Source organism: Bidens hawaiensis, unplaced genomic scaffold, assembly GCF_021521415.1.
Source record: "Bidens hawaiensis isolate Kalapana, Puna unplaced genomic scaffold, B.hawaiensis_p1.1 tig00005680_1, whole genome shotgun sequence".
In the NCBI taxonomy this organism is placed as follows: domain Eukaryota; kingdom Viridiplantae; phylum Streptophyta; class Magnoliopsida; order Asterales; family Asteraceae; genus Bidens; species Bidens hawaiensis.
The window spans coordinates 347,031-374,354 of NW_027491370.1; the positions used below are offsets into that span (position 1 = coordinate 347,031).

At 34.2% G+C, this 27,324-nt stretch overlaps 1 protein-coding gene across 1 annotated transcript; it reads right to left on the minus strand.

The window, feature by feature from the left end:
• Positions 1–6,021: 6,021 nt before the first annotated feature.
• LOC143630504 (3'(2'),5'-bisphosphate nucleotidase 1-like) lies at positions 6,022–9,002 on the minus strand. Its single transcript, XM_077099499.1, has 8 exons — positions 8,769–9,002; positions 8,421–8,496; positions 8,190–8,263; positions 7,905–8,110; positions 7,616–7,823; positions 7,056–7,154; positions 6,763–6,916; positions 6,022–6,660 (listed from the first exon to the last, which is right to left on the minus strand). Exons 1-8 carry the CDS (start codon positions 8,991–8,993, stop codon positions 6,494–6,496), a joined length of 1,209 nt encoding a protein of 402 aa, XP_076955614.1. The 5' UTR covers positions 8,994–9,002; the 3' UTR covers positions 6,022–6,493.
• Positions 9,003–27,324: the final 18,322 nt, after the last annotated feature.

A 27,324-nucleotide genomic window follows, 5' to 3' on the forward strand; every position in this document is an offset into this window, starting at 1 on the left:
GCCCGACTACCTGTTATGTTGATGTAATATCTATGTTTCTTAATAAAAAAAAATTGAATGTGCTTCAAATGTTAATTTGGGTATTGTCAAAGTTGTTGAATTTTATGGAAAAAAGTCAATCTTTTCCATAAAAAATATGAACAAATATGTGATTTTAGCTTGAAACATGATGATGATGATATTTTGTATAGGGTGGGGAGATTAATTCATTTTGACTCATTATATGCCATATAAGCCCATTACATTATGTGGGATTATTTGAAAATTTGATAAAGTTGTAACCTTGGTTTAAAAAGATTCGTTAAATGCATGAGACGAACAGGAATGCCCGTCAAAATTGATCATTTTGGGTAAAAATTAGGGTTTGTCTATAAGGGTTTCTTGATAAAAAAAAAGGTTGATATGTAAAACCTTTTGCATTGCATTCAATCATTGTTGAAGATATGTAAAACGACTAAACGGATGAATAAATTTGCATCATGGACGTACATTTAGCCTTCAACTTAATATATTATCCGACCTTCTCGATCATTAGTTGAATTTTTAAGTATATAACGGGTCTACACATCTGTTAATACTTATTATTATTTCCTTGTGCTGTTTATATGATACAAAAAGCTATTTACTTATTCAATACATATGTTTATCCATGCAGGATTTTGAAGCTGAAAAACCATCCAAGGTATATATTCTATATTTCAAACTTTGTTTCATACCCGAATTGCCCTCCACTGTGGTATAAATACTGATAATGTTAATTTTTTTCTCTGAAATAGACATATGTTAAATACAAAACACGCCAAAAACGTGCCGATGCAAAGAAAGCTTTAAAAGACATCTATTTTGGAAGTGGCAGCTCCAGATTTACACTTGAGGTAGTTAATGCGTACGGAACTTGTTACCTTTTTATAACATGCTAGTTTGAATGATCTGTTAATATGTTAGTTTAAATATTCCACATGTCTTTCATTTATGAATAAATTAGGGTGAATTCTCGAAGACGCGAAGGACAAAATTATGGGATGACGATCCAACAGAAAACAAATACAAGAGAGGGGCAAAATACTGGGATGAAGATCCAACAGAAAGCAAAAACAAAAGAGGGGCAAAATTTTGGGATGAAGATCCAACAGAAAACAAAAACAAAAGATGGGAAAAAAGTCGGGATGATGATCCAACAGAAAAAAAATACAAACGGGGCCCATTTCGCTCTGATAGTAAAGCTCATCAAAGAAGAAAGAAAAGTAAAAAAAAAAATTGTTTGATAAGATTTGAAATGCTGTATTTTTTGTGCGTAGTGTCGTTTTGGATATTAACATGAGGTTTTGGTGTATGCAGACAAAACGAAAAGAGGAAGTGTTTTTGAAGAATTTAATGAAGATGAAGATGATGATCCTCGGACACATTTTGAGGCAAAATTTGGAAAGAAAAGGTATTATTGGGATTTTAAGTCATGGGAAGAGGCTTTTTCAAAATTTAAAAAATCTTCAAAGACCAGAAATAAATGGAGGACTATTAGTGATGATGATGAGCCCACAGAAGGTGATAATCTGTCAAATGTTGCTGGTTCACATTCAGATAGATTAGCACTTGGTTTGCCCGTCAACGGTCCGTTAAAGATTGAGGAAGTTAAAACTGCGTAAGTTCATCTTTAATTTATTTATCTATAACATTAAAAAAAGAAAAGGCAAGAAATTGTCATTTTGGCCATATAATTGTATATTGTAATTAATCAGTTTGTTAAATATGATCTCATAAGTTTATATTATTTCAGTGTATATAATTCTGTTACAAATAGTTAGTTTGTTAACCCGGTCGTATAACCTGTGAGGATTATCTTTCTCGTTTCAGTTTTCGCCTTTCGGCTCTGAAGTGGCACCCTGATAAGCATCAAGGTCCATCACAGGTTATTTTCTGCATAATAAATTAATATATTGTATTTTTTTTCAAAAAAATATAATAAATAGTATGTTGAAGTTGTTTTTGTAAAAATGCAACTGTTAAAACTACAGAACCTTGTTTGTGCAGGCATTGGCGGAAGAGAAATTCAAACTTTGTGCAAGCGCATACAAGTCGTTGTGCAGCGCGCTTTCATCACGGGTTTAATCGTTTTCCTATAAATTAATAATAATAACGCGGGGTTTTCACACCCGTCAGAGTTTTAAGGTAGGAGTGGGTTTTTTTTCGGATTCTCTGCATGCGGATGGATGACTTTTAGATTCCGATGAGAAGTATTATGGGTATGAGTATGATGACATTACCGCGTGGTATACTTATTTAAAAAACCATTGTTTGGTTTATACTTTATATATAGGATTAAGTGTCATACCCAAAACAGATTCTTGTAGGAACATGTTAGAGATTCTGATTTTCACCCTACATTGATTGTGACTGTTTGAATTTTTATATCAGAAAAACAGAAGGATGTGTAAAGTCAACATTTTGGTTGACTCAAGTAAAGTAAAAGCAAGTCATATGTTGAATAAAAGACCAAAGACACATGTAACAATTGAATTATAACATGTATTGGTGATTTTATTTCTAAGAATGCTTTTAGCAATGGCAATGCTCTTTCATTGGCCTACCTGGCTCTAATCTCTTCCATCATGTAACAATTGTTGCGTACATCATGATTAGATCCGATGGGTTGCAACATTGATTTGGTTTGTTGGTTTCCAGTTATGCAAACCATAGATGTACATGGGGTGAGTGAACACCGGATACTGGTGTGGTGTAGGTAAAACCGAAATAACCGACCTGTAAGTGAACTAACCGAACCCAACCTAAAACCGTCGGTTTGTTTTATGTTTTCTCAAAAACCGAATTTATTGTTCGGTTTCGGTTTTGCATGTACTCATATATGAAAAAAAAAAACAAATTGAAAACATAAAAATTGAAAATCCCGAAGCGAATATGTAAAAAAAAACCGAACCCGTAATAAATTGTGTAGCCCAAAAATTATAGAATTAAATGTGTAATAATTAACAAACAAACATGTTTGTTAGTGGTGGAAATTGAAGCCTGGAAACCGAAAAAACCTATATAACCTGTTTTCAAAACCCAAAAACCAAAGGCGGTCTTTATTGTTTGAAGACGTATATCCTTAAAGTATCGACCCGGAATCAACCAGCGACACGAATCTACTTCTACAACCATATTATGGTTTGGCAATATTTTAACAATCACAAAAATTTAATATTACAAGAAACCATAAGACAATTTGCAAAATTGACTCTCTATTTGCTATCATTTAAAAAAAATGATAAAATAGTTTTGTTCTTTTAAAGTAGCTAGTAGCCTAGTAGTACATTTGGCGTGAGTAGAGGAGTCAATGCAGGCCTCAGCCTACAAACGAAGAGTCAAATGTTTCTTATTTTATTTCACCCTCAAAATGGTCAATCAAACAACCCCCTTAAATTTATTCATTTTGCTTGTAAAAAAGCTTTTTAGTACATATCAAACAAACACACGGTTCTTCAATCCAGTTTTTTATATAATTGTTTATATGACTATTGTGACATTAATTTATTTTAATTAAGTGTTTACTTTTTAATTATTTTATTATTATTATTATTATTATTATTTATATATATACTGGACACTGAGCACCCCATCTATTTTCACAACTTCCATTTTGTTATTATGGGTAAGGCAAGTTGATGGATCAGAAACTTGCTGCTAGGCAAAAAGGACAAAATTAACAATGACAATGACAACGGAAATGGCTACAGTGGTGGTGCGGTTATACCGCCACCTGTCAACGCCATCATACCGACAACCCCAAGGAGGCGATGGAGCTTTAGAAGGTCAAACAGCACACAAAAAGTAGTGGTCAGTCACAAGAGCTGCCGATCATTCGACTCCATCATGACCTCTCAGCTACTATCACAAGCCTTGTTTGACTACGCAATACAGCACCAAAACCACGCCACAAAGCTGGCGGGTCCACCGACCACAAGAACAGTCTCCAGTGTGGTACCTGTGGCCACAGCTGCAACCAAGATTCAAGCGGCTTTTCGTGCCTATCTGGTAACTATTTTAATCCCTAGTTGATTGACAAAACCATGTTTATAGAAAACTTTATGAAAATGATCAATTGACACTTTTCTTTTTAACTTGTAAAATTTAATGAATCTAACATATGTAGGCACGAAAGGCATTGTGTGCTTTACGTGGACTAGTGAAGCTACAAGCGCTGGTTAGGGGTCACTTGGTGCGCAAACGCACGGCAGCCATGGTTAGGTGCATGAGTGCACTCGTCGCAATTCAAGTTAGAGCTCGTTTTCAAAGGATTCAAATGGTTGAGAACATTGGCTCGACTAGTAAACAAGGATTTGTGATGGGTCACGAGTAGACGTGCACAAAAAAAACCGGTTCCGGAACCTAACTGGTGGAACCGAACCGGAACCGGTTCCAGTTCCAACCCGGTTGGAACAATACCTGGTTTGGGTATTTTTGTACCCGAAAATCGTACCCGGTTCTCCTATTTGTATGTCAGTACCAGTTCCAACCCGGTTCCTACCCGGTTCTTAATTGGAACCGGTTCGGTTCGTACCCGGAAAAACCGGTTCCGACGGGTTTTTTTGAAGGGTCAAACAAAAGTCAAACTAGCCGTTGGAACCGGTTCCAACGGTAATATAGCCGTTGGAACCGGTTTTTTAGACACCAATTAGCTGTTGGAACCGGTTCCAACGGTAATATAGCCGTTGGAACCGGTTTTTGAGACAATAGATCCGTTGGAACCGGTTCCAACGGTAATATAGCCGTTGGAACCGGTTTTTGATGCCCAAACCTATATATAACTTGTTTCCATTAAAAACTAACTATTACAAACCTATATATAACTTGTTTCCTATATTTAAAAACTAACTATTACAAACATTATTAAAACATAAACGATACTAAACATAACAACTAAAACATAAAAAACAAAGTCCGTCGTTTTAATCCGGGAATACTTATTTTTGGGTTGTAGAGCCGGACGACTCTCCCACTTCCGTTTTTTTAGCTTCCAATCTTCTTTTCTCTCGACAATACTTATTCGTATGTTTTCGTAATGTCGAGTTGGACCCTGCTTTAAGAAACTTCGAGCAATATTTGCAACGTGCCAACTCATGTGAGTCGGTCATGAGACACAAATCGTAATGAACCCAAACATCGGGGCATCTTGTTGTTTCGATCACCATAACAACGTCATCATTGGTTGCCATTTGTTGTCGGTTTAAGGTTAATTGTGGTTTGGAGTGTGTTTTATAGTTTTGGAAGTGGTTTAACAAGTAAACAAACAAACCTTGCTATTTATAGTAAGAAAATAACCTATTTATAGTTAAAAAAACCGGTTCCAACGGTCAAAAACGGCTATATAGCCGTTGGAACCGGTTCCTAACGGCTCTAATATTTAAATTTCAAAAAAAACCGGTGGAACCGGTTTTTACGTATAAACCGGTTCCGGTTCATACCCTACCCGGTTCTTAAAAGTTCGCATATCTGGGCATCAGTTCGGGTCGGGAACCGAACCGGTTCTTGATTGGAACCGGTGCCATTTTACAACCCGGTGTGAAAAAACCGGTTTGGAACCGGTTCGGGTTTTCCATTTGAACCCGATTTGTGCACCTCTAGTCACGAGCGTCGTTTAAGTGCACCACAATTGGTATGGCCTCCTCTACTTGTATAATAAGAAGAGGAAAATTATCAAAACAACCATTTTGATGACTTTTCTTGAGATTTGCAGGAATACAATGATAAACTGGGCCACCCAGGAAGCAGACCGAGCCGACAATCATCTAGAAGATACTCGATGGATTCATCGCCACGACAATCATCTAGAAGATACTTGATGGATTCTTCAACATCCACACATGAAAAATCAATGAGATTTCACAATAAACCAGTCAATGAGGTTCTTGCGTCATCACAAACGAGCCAATGAACCAAATTACATGACCAAAACAGAGTCTTCACGAGCAAAAGCACGGTCACATAGTGAACCACGACGACCCACAAAACAAAAACGCCAAAATAGACGCACTTCATCAAATGAAGGTTTGTTACTTACCAACCTTTATGGGCCAACAAAATCGACCAATGATTCAGAAATTGATTCGGCTAGTACTTGTACCTACGGTTCATCTTATTACACGACTCTATATGAGTACAAGGTTAGTACATCCAACATGTTTAGCTTACAATTTACACTTGTGATATTCTAACTTTCCAGTAATTTTTTTTGCAACAGATGACTGAAAATTTATATTAAACCAAGATGGACAAAAGAAAGGTGTTTTTATGATGTATTTTCATATTTCTTTTCAGTTACATTTAGCATCACATATACTTTTAAACTTGAATATTGCTCAATCTGAAAACTACAACATATGATCCCAAAAAGATGAACAAAAGCATGAGTGTGTTCTGGTTATTAATAGTAATGCATCCAGCAGATATAGCAAAAGCGAAGTTACTTCTTTTATTTATTAGAAAAACCAGAAATTTGTTAAAGTGATGGCAAAACCTCTTCTCTGAGTGAATCTTGAACTGCCTTCAACAGTGCCGGCATAAGTTTTCGGTTGGTAACAATGATGCCTGTGTCCAAATCTAGATATCTTCCTTTTGAAAAGTCTAACGGCTTCCCCGCAGCATCCGTGGCAACACCCCCGGCTTCTAAAAAGTTCAAAAAGAAAAAACGAGTTAATTACAGAGATAAACCCTGTAGTCTGTCAAAGGCAACACATTTGGAGTCATAATATAAGAATTGACAGGTACCTGCAACAACAATGTATCCAGCAGCATGATCCCATATCTTTTCGCGATATCCTTTATTTGGAAACCTTAAATATATCGCACCATCACCTCGTGCCAACGCACCGTATTTTGCCTGGCTGTCGATTCTAACTGGTGCTGCTTTAACCCCCAATTTCTACAACCGAAACAAAACATCATTTCATCACAAACATATGTTAGCTGGGATTAACTTTTATTCGTTGCATTTTTAGAATACTGTATAATATTCACGAATCCAAACTAAAGATTTTGAAAGACATAAAAGAAAGTACCACCTTTGCTATAGAGCCAGATAAACTGTGTGACGAATGTGCTGCTTCATATGATTCAAAAAAGGAAGCCTCTTCAGGATTCTCCGTGTTGCTAACATGCACCTGAGGTGTAAAAAAAGCACTCATGTTTCAATTTTTATCACAACAATCAACCAACTGAACAAGCCCATCATTCATTTAATCATTTTAACCAAAGTTCGTTTATGAACATGAAGATCAAAATTTGTTCGTTCAATAAATTGAACGAAATGAACACGCATCATGTTCTTTCATTATGTTCGTGAACATTTGTTTATGTTTGTTCATTTACGTTCGTGTTCGTTTACATTTTTATTTATGTTTACACCAACAAAATACTAGAACCAAGCCTTGGGTAATTGGCTAGCAAATTGAACAAACAAACAAGAAAACGTTAATTTTCTTCGTTCACATTTGTTTGTTCGTTTAGAATATAAGCGAATGAACATGTTCGTTTTCTTAAAGAACGAACATGAACAGGCCCGCTCGTGTTCGTTCGGTTCGTATACAGGCCTACACAATGTTATAGGGTTAAGTTTTTGTACCTTGACAGTTTGCGAGCCATCTAAGGACTCCATGTATGTCCCACAAGCCAATTGTGCAGAAAACAAACAACCTGCTTTATTAGCAGCATTTTGATTTCCACTTGTGATTGATTCCAATGGAAGATTTGGACATGCAAGCACACCTAATACCACTTTCCCTTCATCTAGCATACCTAATGCTATCGCATACTGGTCACCCCTCAAAAACCTGATTACAAAATCACTCAATACCTTAACTATATAAAAAAAAAAACAAAGTTTATTTAAAAGATTGTGAAAATATTATTACCCTTTGGTTCCGTCAATAGGATCCAAAACCCAATGTTGACCATTCGAGCCACCTTCAGACATACCCTTATCAATAATAGTGAGTACATCATTTTCAGATAAAGGTGAAACCTTGTAACTTCCATCATTCGCAATCGTATCGTTTACTAGTTTTGTGATACGTTCAAGTGTTTCTTGAGATTCTTCTTTTCTAAGATCTCCCGAGTCCTACATATCAGTAACACTGTTGAGCTTGACCAAACAATGGAAGACAATAACAAGTGGAACAAATGAGATTGAAAATTACTTCCTCCGCCACTAGTGAGAAGGTATGATCAGGAAGTTCTTTCTGAAGTACAAAGCTCACAAGAACTTGGGACCCTGAGAATCAAATTATGTGTCTTAAAGTCGATGGAAAGGGTGAAACAACTTATTTAAGTCTGTCTTATTATTAACAGCTCAAATCACATTTTCAACCATGAAGTGATTATTTATCGAAGTGTATGCTCTCTAAATCATGTCATATGAAAAGATATACCATAATCAGCGACTGTGACGGGGCTTTTATCAGATTTTGAGTGGACATCGGATTGCAAGAGTCCTTTTTGTACATTCTGCATAAACAAGTATCAACCAATAGTATCAGTTGACCTTTATCACACAGTCAGTAAGTAATGCAACACTGAATCGGACGTCTCTCAACAATAAGTTATGGCATTCATCATAGAAGGTTGAAACAAAACCGCGATACAGGTAACTATGAACTAAACTTACACAGCATACCAGTGTTTGTCACATGTAAGTTATTAATAACCTAAATTGAAGCGACAATAATTGGTGTTGAATAGAATAGAAGGAAAGGAAGGCGTTCGGTTATTATTGATACCTGGCATAGACGAGCAGCAAGTGAAGCAGCTTTCTTGGCAGCAGTGAGTTGCTTATCATACGACGACATTGCTACCGACGAATTAAGTAAAGATGATGATGATGATGATTTGATTGGTAGTTGAGTTGATAAAAGTAAGGGTCTAGGGTTTGGTATAGATGGGGTTCGGTGGACAAGTCGAGTGAGTGCTGTAGTTGTAATTGCAATACAGGACGACGATGCCATTTCCACACCTCCGGACGAGTATATGCTCTTGGCCCCTTCCTTTCTTTCTTTCTTTCCCTTTCTAAACCAAATTTACAAACCACCTAACACCAAATCCGTTATGACCCGTTCTGACCCAAACTAAATTAAGTATTTTATTGTATCCACCCATTCCAATATTAATCTTCTAGACCCATGATCCAAACGGCTGAACCCACCTAACCGGTTTGCCGATCCTTAATGGTAATCACATAACACATTAAGCTTTTAAAATGAAAAAAAAAGTATAGTAATATCATATACTCAAATGAAAGTGAATAGAATACTCGGTTTTATGGTATAATGTTTTTTTATAAAATATTAACATATGGAAATGTTATAGACGTTTAAACGTTGTGGAGGTAGTTGGTTTAAATAAGGGGTATATATGTAACTATTCTATAAATTAACAAAATATGATTAAAGTTAAAGGATCAAACTTGTAATTATTTTTTATTAAATTAAAATCAACTATACATCATTTTGCTAAAAGACAAAATTGTCTTAAGTCAAAATTGCCCCTAAAATGTCATCTTATACATTATGCTTTGTATTTAGAGGGTGTTTGGGATTCCTTATGTCACCTCCTTATAACTTATTTAAGACATAAGTTATAAATTAAAAAATTATAACTTATAACATATACACTCAGAGAATTTAACTTTTTCAAACACCATATAACTTATAACTCATAAGTTATAAGCTATAAGAAGCTAAAATAATGAATACCAAACACTCTCTTAAAGCGATAAGTTTGGTAGCTCTTAAACATTAAAAAGTCCCTCACTCATGTTTTATATATAATATAGATATAGATTAGGTTACACACATTAGTTCCAAAGGAAAATTTAAAAGTACACATGGAGACAAAAATGAGAATTGTGATAAAGATTTGTGGCCTAAAAAAGCCCTCAAAATTATTTCAAGAAAAAAAATAAAAAATCATAACTCAATTTATAAATAAAAAATAAAAAAAAACTAAAGCGTTTTCATCGTCTTTCTAATTCAAAAAACAAACAAACAACCAAACAACAAAGATACAATGTCGAGGAAAAAAACACAATGATAAATAGAAAAAAGACACAATAGATCGCAAAATATAACACAATGCCGAACAAAATATAACACAGTGTTAAGTAATATAATACAATATAAAGAAAAAAAGACACAGTGTCAAAGAAAAAAACGTCAAAGGAAAAAAAATGCACAATCAATGATGAAAGTTAAAGAAAAAACACACACACAATAACAAATAAAAAGATATAGTGTTTTTTTTCTCTCGACATTGTGTCTTTTTTTTATTTGAACTATAAAGACTGTGAAACATTTTAGTTTTTTTACGTTTTCTTTTTTATATATTTTGAGTTATAATTTTTTAAGGGTTTTTTTATAAGGCCACACATCCTTATTATCCTTCTCATTTTTGTCCCTATTTATAAAATAACTTTACTTCAGTTCCAAAATATATATACATAAAGGATTACTCATAAATCCATATTTTAGTTTTAAAAAGGTGAAGAGCTAACTGTTAAAGCCACTGTATAAGAGAATTGCAATTTTAGTCACTGTTATTCGAAACAAATTAATCTATGTTATTAATGAAATGAAATATCCAAGATTAAATATACAATGGTCAAAGAATGTTGGATAAATATCATTTTAAAGTATTGGAAAATAATATCATTAGAAGAATATGATTGTTACTAATAAAAGTGTTGGTTAACCCGTTAGTTCGGTTATTTTCAGTTACTAAAAATGGTTAATCAAAATCGAACTGTAAAATCGGTTAATCAAATTATCAAAAACTTAACTGTCGGTTAATGCTTCGGGTCAGTTTTTCGTTTTGATTTTTTTTTTGTTAATTCGGTATAGGTTCGGTTGTTTCACATATAGCCAAGTTCAAGTTTATCGCTTATCTAGAGTGACATGACATTGACAGTGACGTAGCTCATCACGCTCTGACATGGTTGGGCGAGTGGAGAACAACCACAAGAGAGTATTGTGTGACAAAACAAGATTTAAGATAAACTTCTATAGGGGTGTAGTTCGTCTAGCCAAGCTATGTGTAACATTCGTTAATTTTTAAAACCAAAAATCTGACCCATTTTAAATTTTTGGTTTTGTTTCTATTTAAATTTATATATTTTGATAATATTATTAATTAATCTCAATTTTCGTTAATGTATTTTATGTAATCATTTCTATGCAATTATACTTTTCACCACACTTGTAGTCTTACATACTCATTTAAAACATTCATAATCAAGAACAAATATTTATGTACATGTCCCATACAGTTTACTAGAATTATTATTTAACTACCACCACTAATTTTTTTATTATTATTATTATTATTATTATTATTATTATTATCATCATTTTTTCATAATATGTTACTTACTAATAAAAACTAATGAATGTTTTAATTAAATAGGATTTATTAAAATAGTTATACCTTTTGAACGCCCCATTAAACTATTATTAATTTGTGTTTTAATTATATTAAACATGATTTAATTTCTTTAATTCCAAAAGACATAACAACTCTATATTTTCACTATAAAAGGAGGAAAAATCCTCAATTATTTTCACACCTCAATACGTTATTTTCTTAAGCTTAAGAGCACTAACAAGTAAGTTTTTACCATTTCATGCATTTTATAGCTTTTGTTTTGATATTTATCTTGAATGTTCATATATGTTCATAAGTTGTTCTTCATGATCATGTTACTTGTATCATAAAAAAAATCTTATATTTTGGTTTTAAGAATCATTATGATCATGGATATCCAAGATAAACACTTTGATTTTTCTAAATCTTGGGTCAAACCTAGTTATTTTGCAAGAACAAGCATGAATATATATTTATTTAAATCTTATGATTCGTTGATCATCATAAACTTATAAACTTTCTTTTAAATAAGATGATTTATAAAATTTCTTTTATTTAAAATATTTTACAATAGATATAACATACTTCATATCTTTAAATTAATAATTAAGTAAATTAATTATTGTTTATTTTATTTTAACATAAACTAATATTTATAATTTCTTTAAAAGTATTAATGCAAAACATTTAAGTTAATTAATCAGTAAATTAATTAATTATATTACTTGAAAAAAAACGTTTAATCATAAATTGTTATTATATTAATATTGTTATTGAATCTTATATTAATAAGTTATAATTATTTAGCTACAAATCATTCTTCAACTAATAAATATCAAATGATTTATATAAATTTTATTCATATTTGTTAAACTCATTAATAATCACCAAGTCCTCATTTGCCATAAGTTAATGAAATAAATATTAAAATAATGCATAATTTCTAAAACTAATATTATTTAACTTTTATAATCCCGATAGTTAGTCTCTAAATTTTGTATTTCCTTTTAAATTATAGTTTGTGAGGTTCGATCGTTTCAATTTTCTTAAGTGCGCTTTCGGTTATTATTTCAAGTTGTCTTCAATCTCAAATGTGAGTTTCTCACACCCTTTTTTTTTACTCTTTTACTACTTTTGGGGGTAATATATATATCCTATCCAAATTACAATTTCGTTTATTCATTATTTACAAACTACAATTCGCTACATGGACTTGTGTGTTTACTTGTTACTTGCTCAAAATTACTTGCACATGGATTACTTCAACATAGTATTATCATACGCCCCCCCCCCCCTCTTTGCGCTCAAGACATTTGTTGTTATGAGTGGAAAATGGCCTCGTTATCCGAGTATGTTGGTGCATAGTCCCAACTGGAAATGACCTTAATTGCGCTTATCCGAGTACGTTGGTGCACAATCCCAACTAGAAAGGACCTTACTTGCTCATTTTGTAACATCCCAAAATTTCAAAAGTAATATTAATTATATTATTTAATATTGGTGGGAAAGGTTTACTCGGGTTAGTGGGAAAATAATAAGATTGAGTAGGGGTTAATACGAGTCGGGCTTGTGTTGGGTTAAGTAATATGGGTAATGGACTTGGGTGAAAATGGAAGGAAGATAGACCATGGGCTCAAGCTCATGACCCATCATAAATACCTTCATTATGCCTAAATCATTCATTTACACATATTCCATACACCACCAAAACACACACTTAGGTCTCTCTCATATTTCTCTCTCTCTAGCCGAAACTAAGAGGAAGAGCCGATCCTGACACGAGGTATGATAGTATGATGTTGTTTATACTCAAACCCATTAGATTTAGTCACGAAACGACGAGCCGACACCGTTAAACCATTAAAGTCACGAGATCCGGGTGGAATCGGGTATAAACCGAACCTAAGATGAGCTTAGGGATCACCCTAGCTCAGACCTGGATCGAACGGGACGAAAAACGGTGGTGAAACAAGCGAGATCTCGCTTTTCCGGCAAAGGCGGCGCCGGAGTTATGAATACGAGGTAACGAATGTCTGACCTAAACCTAGTTCGTTAACGGAGATTTAACGAATTAGAAGGTGATTCGTTAAGCCATTCGTCAAAGGGAGATAACGAAGCAGACACAGTTCGTTAAGCCTTTTCGTTAAGGAATAAATGACGAACTAGCTCCAATTCGTTAAAGTAGTTCGTTAAGGGTTCAGTTCTTTAAGGGTCCAGTTCGTTAAAGGTTCAGTTCGTTATGATGACCAATTCGTCAAAAAGGCTAATTCGTTAAGGAATAACGAAGGAGCCTCCTTCGTTAACGAATCAGATAATGAAGTGGACTTTGGCAGAATTACAGAATGGTCCCTGGACTTATAGAAGAAGGATATAATTACATAACGGCCCTTGGACTTTGATAATTTATGAAAGATACCTATAAAGGTTAACGAGTAACCATTTAACTAACCGGGTAATGATTCAACGAAGTAAAACCGGCTTAGACGCGTAAGACTAATTAAGTAGCAATGAGAGTGGCTAGAGTAGTATTTAATATTGCAATTATTAAACAGTTAGTCGCACACAGCTCGAGAAGGAATAACCAGTAGCAGAAGAAGTAACCGAGTTCAGGTGAGTTTCTAGCCCCATTTCATTGTTATGTTTTCGGGGTTGTGTGCATACTCGATGCGAAGTATGAATACACTTACCTTAAGTGGTAAGTGTATGCTATAGATGTTATAAAGGTAGCTATTATATAATGCTTGTCGGTGTGTGAACAATTTTCGGATATTGCACGTATCGTCAAGGATAGTGATTGTCAAGTGGTTATTAGTGTGTATGATTTCTACGATGTGACTTGCTTATTATGTAAATAATGTACTGATAGGAAGTGGGTTATAGACAAGCAGAGGTAGAGCGAGATAGAAGTGGATAGGGGTCTAGTAAGAGCGTTAAAGTGGCAAAGTGGCATAATGTTATTCGTTATTAAAGTGGCAAAGTGGCATAACGTGACTCGTTATTAAAGTGGCATAAGTGGCTAAGTTGTAGGAGTAATTAAGTGGCTAAGCTGTAGGGGTAATTAAGTGGTTAAGCAGTAACAGGTTAGACAGTGGACTATGTGTCTTCGGATACGTATATAAAGTATGTAGTGGTTGTATGACAAGTTGCTTGATTAACTAGAACTCACTCAGCGTAGCTGACTTTTAGTGTGCACGCAGGTGATCGGACTAAAGAGCTAGTATGAGGATGACACATGGCATGGATTGAACGGCTGGCATCTGAAGACGAAGGAAGTGGTGTTTTAAATATAATGTTTTGTGTTATGGTATCAAGTAAAGATTTAATGTTTTGTAACGAATGCTTTAAGTTGACATTTTCGCAAAAGTTTTAATTAACTCTGATTGTAAGAACTGCATTTATGAGTAAATCCGACGTTAAAGTATGGCTACCGGGTTCAGGGTCTTACACATTTACACTTGTTCATGGAATTGTATGGTTTTAATGTACTTATATTAAAACTTGTGTGAAATCACCAACTATTCATTTAGTTGACTTTATTTTATATATATATGCTACAAGCACATCTATTGGAAGATAATACGAAAAGAAGACATTAGTACTTAGGATATTCAAACAAATGGACAAGATACTTTAATATGTGTATTTCTTTTACTTCCAAACTTGTGTACTTGTTGTTTAAATCAATTAATGGTAATATTGTCACTTAATAATGTCACATGTGTTTTGAACAATCTGTACGTCACACTCAGGCGTATCCGCTTTAGCCGGGGTGTTACAGATTGGTATCAGAACCGTGACTATAAGATAGGACATTAGACATAGTGTTCTAGTTGGTTATTGTTTATTTGCTTAATTGGTTAGGTTGCATGATTAGCCTTATGTGAGCCTTATGTGATTGTTCAAAACACTTACTTGTTACTATTTTACTGATGATTCAATTACTTCAATTGCACAAGCACACACAAGTCCAAGGCTTATGCCTAAAAACAAAATTTTTAAAAATTTTCAATAATCGATTTTTTTCGGTGTTCCGATATTTCTTCTTATTAAAGATGATTCTATGTGACGGGTATGCAGTAAATGGAAGAGGATCGTGCTTATTTTCTGAACTCTTGACACTAAGGTTATTGAAACCTAAGGATAAGCAATGCACATAAATCTCAATCAGACGTGGGACCTGGTTGCTTACCTGGAGAGTTCGAAAGGGCATGAAACCTATTAAGTCAAAACATACCACCCCAACTCCATATGAATCACAACTTTAAAGCTTTCAACGTGATCATGTCCTATTTATGAAAAAAGAATATGGTTGCACTCCTAAGGATGTCATACAAGTCATGGTGGTTCATGCGACGTGTGACTTTGACCCTCAACGTTTTACCATGTGTTTTCACCGAAAGTCTGCCAAGTCGTGGTGATACATGAATACCCAACTTTCGGTTCGATTTAATTACTCATTTTGATTTTTGTGTTGTAATACGAGAATACTCGAGTACTTTCAATGTGTTTATTTTAGTTATATATTCATTATTATTATGGTTTAAAATTGAAAATTTGAAAAGTCATGGTGATACATGAATAGTCGAGTTTCAATTCGATTATTTTATTTATATATTCATTTACTATTATGGTTTGAAATTGAAAATTCGAAAAGTCATGGTGATGCATGAATAGTCGATTTTCAATTCGTTTTCTATATTTGTATCTTTTCATTTTTTTCATTTGGTTATTCAAAAATTTGTGAGATTTTTTTTATGGGAATGAGCATTCCAATTTCAATTTCAAATTTTAATTCATGTGATTTTATTTCTTTTCTTATTTTTCTTTTAGATTTATATGGACTAATTATGATGTTTCTTTTGGATTTTAATATGAACTTCATATTTACATCCCATGTCATGCGAATCAACCACGTATCGCAACATATCGTCTTGTTACCCTCAACGTCGCCCTCAAAACTCAACTTGCGAAGTGACAACTCATATCATCGCACTATTGGCCACCGTGAGCCTAACCATGACCCAAAACCCATCAAAACCTGTATTAACCTTGATAGTAGATCCAATAACTATGCTTGAACTGATCCAAAACCCAACATAACTTTTGGACACTCAAATGTACCACAACTAAAAGCTTGGCATGGGGACACACCCTTTGTATCACATGTGTAAATCCCACCACTCCATTACAATACAAATGTGATAATTTCAGCCACCGCCTCTTACCAAAAACCTATACACATTCAACATCACATATTTTTACAACCTGTTACCCAACCATTTATCCCAACTATATGCCTTATGCTCGTACTTCAAGCATGCTCTCATTGCAGTGACCCGAGTACCCCGAAATACTCAATAATGCCTAACTTGTTTCTACCATGCAATATCTTAAATAGCATCCTCTGACCAATTGGAGCTCACTCGTAGCCTTACACCCCTACTTAGTCCCTTCATACTCGTCAAACACGCTTATTTCTATTATTATTATTATTATTATTATTATTATTATTTTAAAATCATGAATGTTTCTCCGCATCCAATATTTTTTTACGAACACCTTATACTTATAATTTCAAATCCTCAAATTATTTTAAAATAGTTAATTAACAAGTACTTAATCAAGTTGATGATCTTCAACAAGACTTTTAAGTCAAACATATGGTTATTATTATCACTATTATTTTTGTTATTATTAGTATCGCTATTATTATTGTTATTTCATTACTACTATTATGGTCACTATTATTATTATTACCACTATAATTCTTATTATATATAACTAGTAAATTACCCGTGCGATGTGCGGCGAAGCCGGTCGATAAAACCCGGGCGTTGCATCAGCAAGCCAACACAAATTCGGTCGGTATTAACTTCGTTTGTTATGGTCCCAGAACTAAACTTAAAAAATAAATTCTTTATATTATGATATTCAAAATACAAACCTCCCCCCCCCCCCAAAAAAAAAAAATAATGATAATTGTATAGCGTATTATATAATCAATTAACATATTCATTTGGTCGGTAACTTGAGGGTTGGTAAGGCTGAGCGTTACAACAGTGAGTCGACGCAAATTCGATTAATATCGTTTACGTTCGTTATGGTATAAATAGCGTTGGTAAAACCCGAGAATTAAAGTTAAAACCCTAAAAATAAATACTTGAAATTAACATATAGAGTTAAACATGTAAAAAATATATTTAAAACGACATTTATTTGGTCGTTAAAACCCGGACGGTGGTAAAACTCAAACGTTTTTCCCAGGCGGTAACTCGACGTGAATTCAGATTGTTTTGGTTATGTTCATCATAGTACCGGAGCAAAAACAATAACAAAAAAAATTATATAAAATTTGAGGTGGACCACTGGGGTGGCGTGATTCGGTAAAACTCGGGTTGGGAAACCCAAGCATTGTCCGTCCAGGGCATTGAGGTGGTAAGTCCACAAGAAATCGGTCGGCTTCCGTCATATTTGGTACGATACCAGAACTAAAACAAAAAAAATTGCTTGGTTACGTTCTTTACGACGCGGAAACTAAAACAAAGAACCAATATAAGCAATGGGGTGGCGTCGGTCGATAAAACTAGGACGTTGCCAGTCTCGTGTGTTGAGATTGTGAGTCTACGCAAATTCAATCTATTTCTATCACGTTCGTTATGGTATCGGAATTAAACAACAACAAAAGCTGAACTAAAAGCTAAAAAAAATCGCGAACCAGTATTGTGCCGACAAGTGGTCCAATAGGACCCTTATAGCACCAATGTTTTAATTTATACTATAGTAATAATATTATTCAAGGTTGAATGAAAACGTTAAATAAAGTAAAATAGTTGTTTCAAACAAGTACTAAGCCATTGATGCTATTATATTATCATCATAACAGTTTTATCAAAACAAGTCAATTTTAGTAAGAGATTGTAACATCCCGAAATTTCTAAAATAATATTTAATATATCATTTAATTATGATGGAAAAGTTTACTTGAGTTAGTAGAGAAATAATAAAATAATAAAGATGAAAGGATAAGAAGGCTAATTAGATGTGATTAATTATGGAACAAAAAGAAAAGATGAGCCTAAGGTCCATGAGCTTAAGGGATTATAAATATCCCTTAAAACCCTAATCCTTTCCATTTTCACACATCTCTACACCATAGCCTACACCATCAAAAACACATCATCATCATCATCGTACTCAGTATATCCCACCAATAGCAATGCTATGGTAGGGTCTGAGGAGGGTAAGATGTAGACAGCCTTACCTCTTTCCCATAGGGATAGAGAGGCTGCTTCCGGTGAGACCCCCGGCTCGATAGTAGTTTTGAATCAAGCCTTGGACATAAGACACATAACACTCAATCATCGGGACACCGGCTGATTGGTGCATGTGCCCTTGTCTTTCGGCTATCAACGCCACCACATGATGCCTGATTAACCTTCCGCCACTTTTAACGTTATTTTCACGTGATTAGTAAAATAACGTCAAAATTAGTGCAATTTTACTTTTGCCCACCCAAGGGTTCACACATATATACATTATATGTGCGCACCGCAAGCACCATCAAAAACACACACTTCTCTAATTCCCGTTTTTGAGAAAACCACCCACAAAGACACAAAGATTCCAGGAGATCTAACCGTCGGATCGGTCTAAAATTTTAACTGAGTGTTGATGGTATATAAATGAATATTTTGACCGATTAGATCTTTGATCAGAGGTCGGGAAGTCCAGTTTTTATCAGAAAAATCGTAGCAGCTCAAAGGTGAAGATTTCGGCGAATGTTCAGCTGTTCCGGCGATTGTAGCGGTGGTTTCCAGCGAAGATGAGGTGATGGGTTTCTTGATCGGGGTGAGACGGTTCCGTGGCCTCTTGAATCACTAAAATAGGAGTTTGTTTAATATGGTTTTGGGCTTCTCGAGTGATTTCAGACAAAAACCTCAAAGGTACGTTTTTGTTAAAAAGCTTACTTTTCGTGCACGGATTTACATGAAACTTGGTAGGATGATAGATCGGGTATAGATGAACCATAAAGTTACAAACTTGATGTTTAAAATGAACTTAACGAACTCAAGGTATGTATGGCTCGTATAAGGAGCCCTAGATCTAGCCTAAGAACGTTTTAACTCATAAAGGCTCAAACTTTATGGGTGAACGGGCTAGGTCTTAGCCAAAAATGGAGATGGGAACGTCTAAGGAGATTCAAGGTTAGAAACGTATAATGGGATTAAAAGACCGAACTGTAGCCCACAACCATTCAAATACGATGGAGCGTACAGGTCGTTCGATTAATATTAAACTCGAATACAATGTTATATTCGATTACAATATTAAACTCGAATACAATGTTATATTCGATTACATTGTTAAAATCGAATACAATGATAGACTCGATTACATGAATGGTTCAAATACAATTATGGGTTCAAATACAATGTATACATTCGATTACACATGGACTCACATACATTGTGCCATTCGATTTCATGCCCATAATCGAATACATTATGGACTCGATTACTTATCCATACTCGAATACACACACACACACACACACACACACACACACATATATATATATATATATATATATATATATATATATATATATCTCATACATACATATTTTCGATTACAACGGATAACTCGCATACAACATGTATATTTGAATACATTATAGACTCGCTTACATGTGTAACCCGATTACATCAAAGGACTCGAATACATTGTATATATTCGAATACAAAGTATACATTCGGATACACTGATGAATTCGAATAGTATGCCTTCGAATACATAGATGAATTCGAATACAATGTACATAGTTGAATACATTGATGATTTGCATACAATTTATATACACTCGAATACAGTACAATATATCTAACTATACTAATAAAAGAAAATAATGAGTATGATGTGGCAATCCCACATTCATTTTAAGCTTAATCTCTCTTCTCATTCATCCTACATATCCATGGGTTATGGATCAAAACCATATTGAAAACTGGGTTATAATTTCCTTTCTAATTTTCTAATTTATCATCTCATTCATCTCAACTATTCATTGGTCATGGGCCAAAATAATTTGGGCAAGTGGGTTATAATTTCATTTCCAATTCTCTAATTTCTCAACTGATTTATCCTACATATCCATGGGTCATGAGACAAAACAGTTTTTAGAAATGGGTTATAATTTCTCTTTTAATTCTCTAATCTCTCATCTCATTTATCATAGTTATTCACGGGTAATTGGTCAAAACAATTTCTACAAATGTTGTATATAAAAAAATTAAATTTGTAAATTTAAGATTTTAGACTTCTTATTGTTTATACTATATATTTTTTCTTCTTTTTACCTATAATTATGTTCATTTCTTTTAGATAATGGATTTTTTTTATTTTTTATTATTTGACAAATCCCGTGTAATACACGGGTTCAAAAGCTAGTATGTATATATATATATATGTATGCATTCAAATACATTAAAGGGGAAAGAAAGATTATGCAAGAGATGGGTATTCGAATGCATGAGGAAAGAAAGAATGGAATACAATGTGTTTAAGGGTAAAATTATATTCTAAGCAAATTCTATTCTAAAACAAGACAATTAGAATGACCAGACTTAGCCATTTTGGCTGAAACCTGAATAATGTGATTAGGACAAGTATTGATACATGTAATTAATGTACAGTTAGCCAAGCCCAGTTAAATAGAGGAAAACAATTAACGGAGATCGTAACAGAATCCAGGTGAGTTTCTAGTCCCGTTTCCTTTTTATGTTTTCGGGGCTGTGTGCATACTCGATGTTAATGTTAATACACTTACAATAAATGGTAAGTGTATGCTATGATGATTGATGTGATATTATGTATGAATGTTATGAATGAATGCTTGTCGGTGCGTGAACGATCTCGGATATTGCACGTATCGTCAGGGAAAGTAATGTGTAGTATGTCTAGTATGCAATATGTATGTATAAAGGTAAGTAATGAAATGAGTATGTATGAAAGTATGTTATATAAGGAAAAGGTATGTATGATTAAAAAATGGACTGAATGTATGGTTAAAGGGTTGCAGACCCTAATAATATATGCGAAGGTTAAAGGGTTGCAGACCCTAATAATATATGCGAAGGTTTAAGGGTTGCAGACTCTTCTAAACTCTGCGAAGGTTAACGGGTTTGCAGACCCTAATAATATGTGCGAAGGTTATATGGCGAAATGCTCTTTAAAACGAGTAGTTAATTATGTATGAATGCACAGGCTAAAAGAATGAAAGTATGAAAGAAAGAATGAAAGTATGTATAAAGAACGGTAACAGGTTAAGAATGGGATATGTATATTCGGATACGTATTTTTATGTAAGTATGTGTATGTATTGTATGTTTCCTGATTAACTAGAACTCACTCAACGTAGCTGACTTTTAGTATGCACACATGCAAATAGGATGAAGGAGCTGGCTTGAGGGGGACACATGGCATGGACTGAGCTGACTGGCATCTAGTGAAGGAAAGTTATGATGTTTTATCTTAAGATAATTTGAATGTTTTAAACAAGAATGTTATGATTTTGTAAAATATGTTTGATGTTTTTATATTCCGTGAAAAGTTTTAATTAACTCTGATATTTAGAAGTATGTTTATGATTAAATCCAACGTCCAAGTGAGGCACTGGGAACGGGGCCTTACAAGTTGGTATCAGAGCATAAGTTCGAGAGAATTAAGCATCCTACATACTTAGACTCGAACAGAGGATAGGACTTAAGTAAGAAAAGAAAGAAGATGCCAGTTCAAGAAAGCCATGTGTCACTCAAGCAAACTCGATAAAGGTAAAGTACATGATTAATTTCATGTAAAATATAAGAATGTGTAAGGAAGTTAGCTTAATTGCTATAGAAAGAATCTTTGTATGCTAGCTTAATTGCTAGGAAAAGAATGAGTGTATGCTAGCTTAATTGCTATATATAAGAATGTAGGTTATATGTATGTTTACATGATTGTGTGAGAAGTAGAAACTAGCACAACTGAAATCATAAAGGGAAGTATGTAGAACCTGAGGAGTAATGTAAAGAGTTAATTACACTTGGCCACTGTCATTAACTACTTACCTTACGAATCATGTGCTAAATAATTCCTAGAGTGATAACGTTTGTGTTTCCTTAGAGATAAGGTAGATGACCGACACAAAGGAGGTCGTACTGGACACTGTGGTAAGACATGTTTCAACCAGACACCCTTTTTGAAGAAGGTGACAAAGCGATATACGAAAGCAGTAGGACTTAAACTTTAGTAAGTAATGAAGAAGGATCACACTTGGATCTTGTAGTCAAATATTAATGGAGTTGCTAAATTGTTTCGAACTACAATGCCAACAATGTTCGTTGAAGCATCAAAGGTAGCCCGAACTGGGAAGTCCAAGTGGAAGCAACATGATAGAAACAGAGATAAGCAAACTAGAATGAGTTAACAAATGTAGTATGTCTGCAATGGTTAACTCCATAAAAGAACTTGCTAGGATCGTGAGTAACAAGCGAATGATGATAAAAGCATAGATGATCGAGAGGGACGGGTGAATGTCGAGGCATCCTAGTTGAAAAGGAATGAAAGGACGAGACTACATAGTGTAGCGAATATGAAAGAAGACGCTAACAAGAATGTAGTTGTGTACCTGAGACTTTATGGAAGAGACCCCTGTCGATACTTTCGTTAAAGTATGAGACTGGTTAAGAAATGTAAGGTAGAACAAGAGGGACGTGAGTTCCTTGCTACTCTTTAAGTTCAAATTTAAGAGAGTTCGATGTCGTTTGGGAATGGATTTGCTATTTTAGCCTAAGGCTCATATAACATGTAAGAGCAAGTTGATAAGGTTTATGTCTTTGGATGGCGGTGCAGTGACGATTTGTGGTATTAAGGAAAGTTCATGGCTTAAAGTCATTCCGATGATAAAAGCTGAAGGTTTGTTAAGACGAGGGTGCAGTGCCTACCTGGCGTATGTTGTCAAAGCTACTGCCGAGACGAAAGAAGTGAAAGATGTTCCTATAGTGTGTAACTATCCATAAATAAGTGTTCCTTGAGGACCTTCCAAGGTTACCACTGGAACGAGAGGTAGAATTCCAGATAGAGTTAAAACATGGAGCACAACCCGTCATGAAAGCACATTATTGCCTGGCGTCGTCCAAGATGAAAGAGTTAATGTCCAAACTGCAAGAAATCCTCGACAAAGGTGTTTTAATGCCGAGTGTTTTCCTACGGGGTGTACCAGTGATGTTCATGAAGAAGAAATACGGAAGTATGAGAATGTGTATAGATTATCGCAAGTTGAACGAGCTTACGGTGAAGAATAGATATATTTTCTACGGATTGATGATTTGTTCAATCGGCAAGGTGCTAGCTGGTTCTCGCGAATAGACCTCAGAGCAGGTCATCATTAGTCGAAAGTAAAAGTGTCAGACATCCCTAAGACAACGTTTCAGACACGATATGGACACTAAGATTTCTCGTGATATCGTTTGGATTGAAGAATGCTCCTGCAACATTTATGGTTATGATGAATTGGGTATGTCATCGGATGTTGGACAAATCTGTTATTACCTTTATTGATGATAGTTTTGATTTATTCAAGGGATAACTCCAACCACCCTGAACACCTGAGAGAAGTGTTGGAAACGCTGAAGAAAGAGTAACTATATGATAGGCTTTCATGGTGTACCATTGATACAGGTCATAAGAGTTTGGATATCTCTTCAAGCAGAAAGAACGGAATATGAGACAAGAAGATGGTTAAGGATGATAAAGGATTATGATTGTAAAATCGAGTATTATCCTAGTGAGGCTAATGTGGTCGCTGACACACTAGGCCGTAAATGTGAAAAGGTTATCTCGACAGTTAAGTCGTATTAAGTAGATAGCACTTCGAATTTTTTGAGCGAGATCCGCGAGGCGCAGTAGGAGTTATAAAGGATCATAGAAAGATGAAAAAGGAATAAATTTTTGGGTTACATCGAGATTTGAAAGAGAATACTTATGATGTAAAAATCAGATTTGGTCGCCTGAGGATTCCACGTCATGGAGATCTTCGAGATCAATTCCTAGATGATGCTCATAAATCTAGATGCTCGGTTTACATCAAGGTCTTGAAAGGAAAGAAGTTGATTATAATTAAGATAGATACTGATGAAAGTGAAACCATTATATAGAAGTCAAACGAATATGAGTTCATGGTATGCGACAGCTGTGGATAGACACGATACTTTGCCTACACGGATAAGAACAACCACAAGTGTTACAAATGTGGAGCCGAAAGTCACACCTCAAGGGAATGCTAGAAACCAAGGACAAAAGATGGAAAGACATGCAAGGAAAGCGTAGATATGGTTTAGACTTAGGTCTACTTGAATTGAGTCTTGACATGAATGATTAGTGTGTAACTTATAATCATGTGATCATGGACGGGAAGTCCTCTAGAACGATAAAGCCATAATGGTATTATAAATGTCCATATGAAGGTCAAAACATGCCTTGAAGGAAAGATGATTAGGATAAATAGTAATGATATATCGGGCAACCTGATACGCAGCAACAGACAACAATCTTCATAGGACAAGACGAGATTTGATTAGTCAAGAGAAGAAAGATGTATCAGCACGGACTTCATGATCAAGCTACCTTAGACAACTATAACTCATGGACACTGTGTATTGATGCAGAGATGAACCCAGTTAAATAGAGGAAAAACAATTAACGGAGAACGTAATAGAATCCAGGTGAGTTTCTAGCCTCATTTCCTTTTTATGATTTCGGGGCTGTGTGCATACTCGATGTAAATGTTAATACACTTACCTTAAATCATAAGTGTATGCTTTGATGATTGATGTGATAGTATGTATGAATGTTATGAATGAATGCTTGTCGGTGTGTCTCTTTGGATATTGCACGTATCGTCAGGGAAAGTAATGTGTAGTATGTCTAGTATGAAATATGTATGTATGAAGGTAAGTAATGAAATGAGTATGTACAAAAGTATGTTATATAAGGAAAAGGTATGAATTATTAAAGGATGGATTGAATGTATAGTTAAAGGGTTGCAGACCCTAATAAATCTGCGAAGGTGAAAGGGTTGCAGACCCTAATAATATCTGCGAAGGTTAAAGGGTTGCAGACCCTAATAATTTCTGCGAAGGTTATAGGGCGAAATACTCTTTAAAACGAATAGTTAGTTATGTATGAATGCACAGGCTAAAATAATGAAAGTATGAAAGAAAGAATGAAAGTATGTATAAAGAAAGGTAACATATTAAGAAAGGGATATGTATCTTCTGATACGTATTTTTAAGTATGTGTATGTATTGTATGTTTCCTGATTAACTAGAACTCACTCAGCGTAGCTGACTTTTAGTATGCACGCAAGAAAATAGGATGAAGGAGCTTGCTTGAGGGGGGCACATGGCATGGACTAAGCTGACTGGCATCTAGTGAAGTAAAGTTATGATGTTTTATCTCAAGACAATATGAATGTTTTAAACAAGAATGTTATGATTTTGTAAAATATGTTTGATGTTTTTATATTCCGCGAAAAGTTTTAATTAACTCTAATATTTAGTACTCTGTTTATGAGTAAATCCAACGTCCAAAGTGAGGCACCGGGAACGGGGCCTTACAGAGATCCTCTTTAAAGTTTTCATAGGATGTCGCCATAAGGAAAACCTTTATTTTACTTTAAAAAATTCATAAAGTGTCACAAACTTTAGCACTATCTAAGAATTTTTTTTATTATTACTAAGCTTTTTTAAAAGTTATTATTATAAAAAGCATCACATTCCTTTTCGATTTTCATAAACTTAAGCGAATTTTAAAGAAAACATTTTCCTCTTTCCCTTCGTCAATGCCAACAAATTCAGTTGAGAAATCACCACCACCCTCACCATAACCTTTATACCTTAAATCTACCATCGAGAAGACAAGTATCGCAAGTTTCGTCTTGTTTCATTCTTATTTATTATTATTATTATTATTATTATTATTTTCTTTTCTTTTACACACACACACACACACATATTATTCTATTTGAATATAACCAAAGCAATTTTACGTATCAAATCCCTTCAAGGATTATTTATGAAGTTTATAACTGAGTTTGACTATTTGTGATTGATGAGCCATTTTTGTTGTCATCATGGTTGCTATGCTGAACTTGGTTACTTTTATCTCAATCTCGCGTTTTATGACCGATTTCCCACAAACGTAACCGTTTAGCGGAAGCTGCGATTTCAAATATGTTTAGGTATAAGTTGAATTTATATTACTTTTACACGAATTGTTGTGATTATTTGTTTAATTCTCTTTTCTTCCAATGTTTCACCGAATTATTTTCTTGATGTCTCATCAATATGAGACCAATGTTTTACTTTGATTTTGAAGTTTCAAGTATATACTTGGTTAATCTTGTTGTTGTTCAAAGTTAATGTTTTATGGGGAATTTTCATTCGTTAACGAAGTTTCAAATTTATGTTTTACGTTGTTTTGACTCCAAGAACTCAAACTATTTTGATATTTCGGTATTAAATTTTCATTTATCTATTTTATGCCAATGCGTTTTCGATTTCGTGTTGATATTTTGTTAGCTCAATGCCACATTTTATTTTCATGTTATTCTCGACCCGTTGTTTACAATTAATTACTGTGATGGTCATGACTTTGATGTTTTATCCATGATGTTAGTGATAACCTAAGAGTTCCTAATTTCTATGTTATTATTTCAAGCATCAAAATTCTTATTCATCGATTTTATTATTCTTGAACCTCAATGTTTACAGTTATAGCGGTATTATTGACTTCGAAAGTTTCATTTATTTATTTTTGTTATTTCGAAACCCCAATAGCTCATTTATCAAATATGTGATTTTGAATTATAAAGTTTTTGTA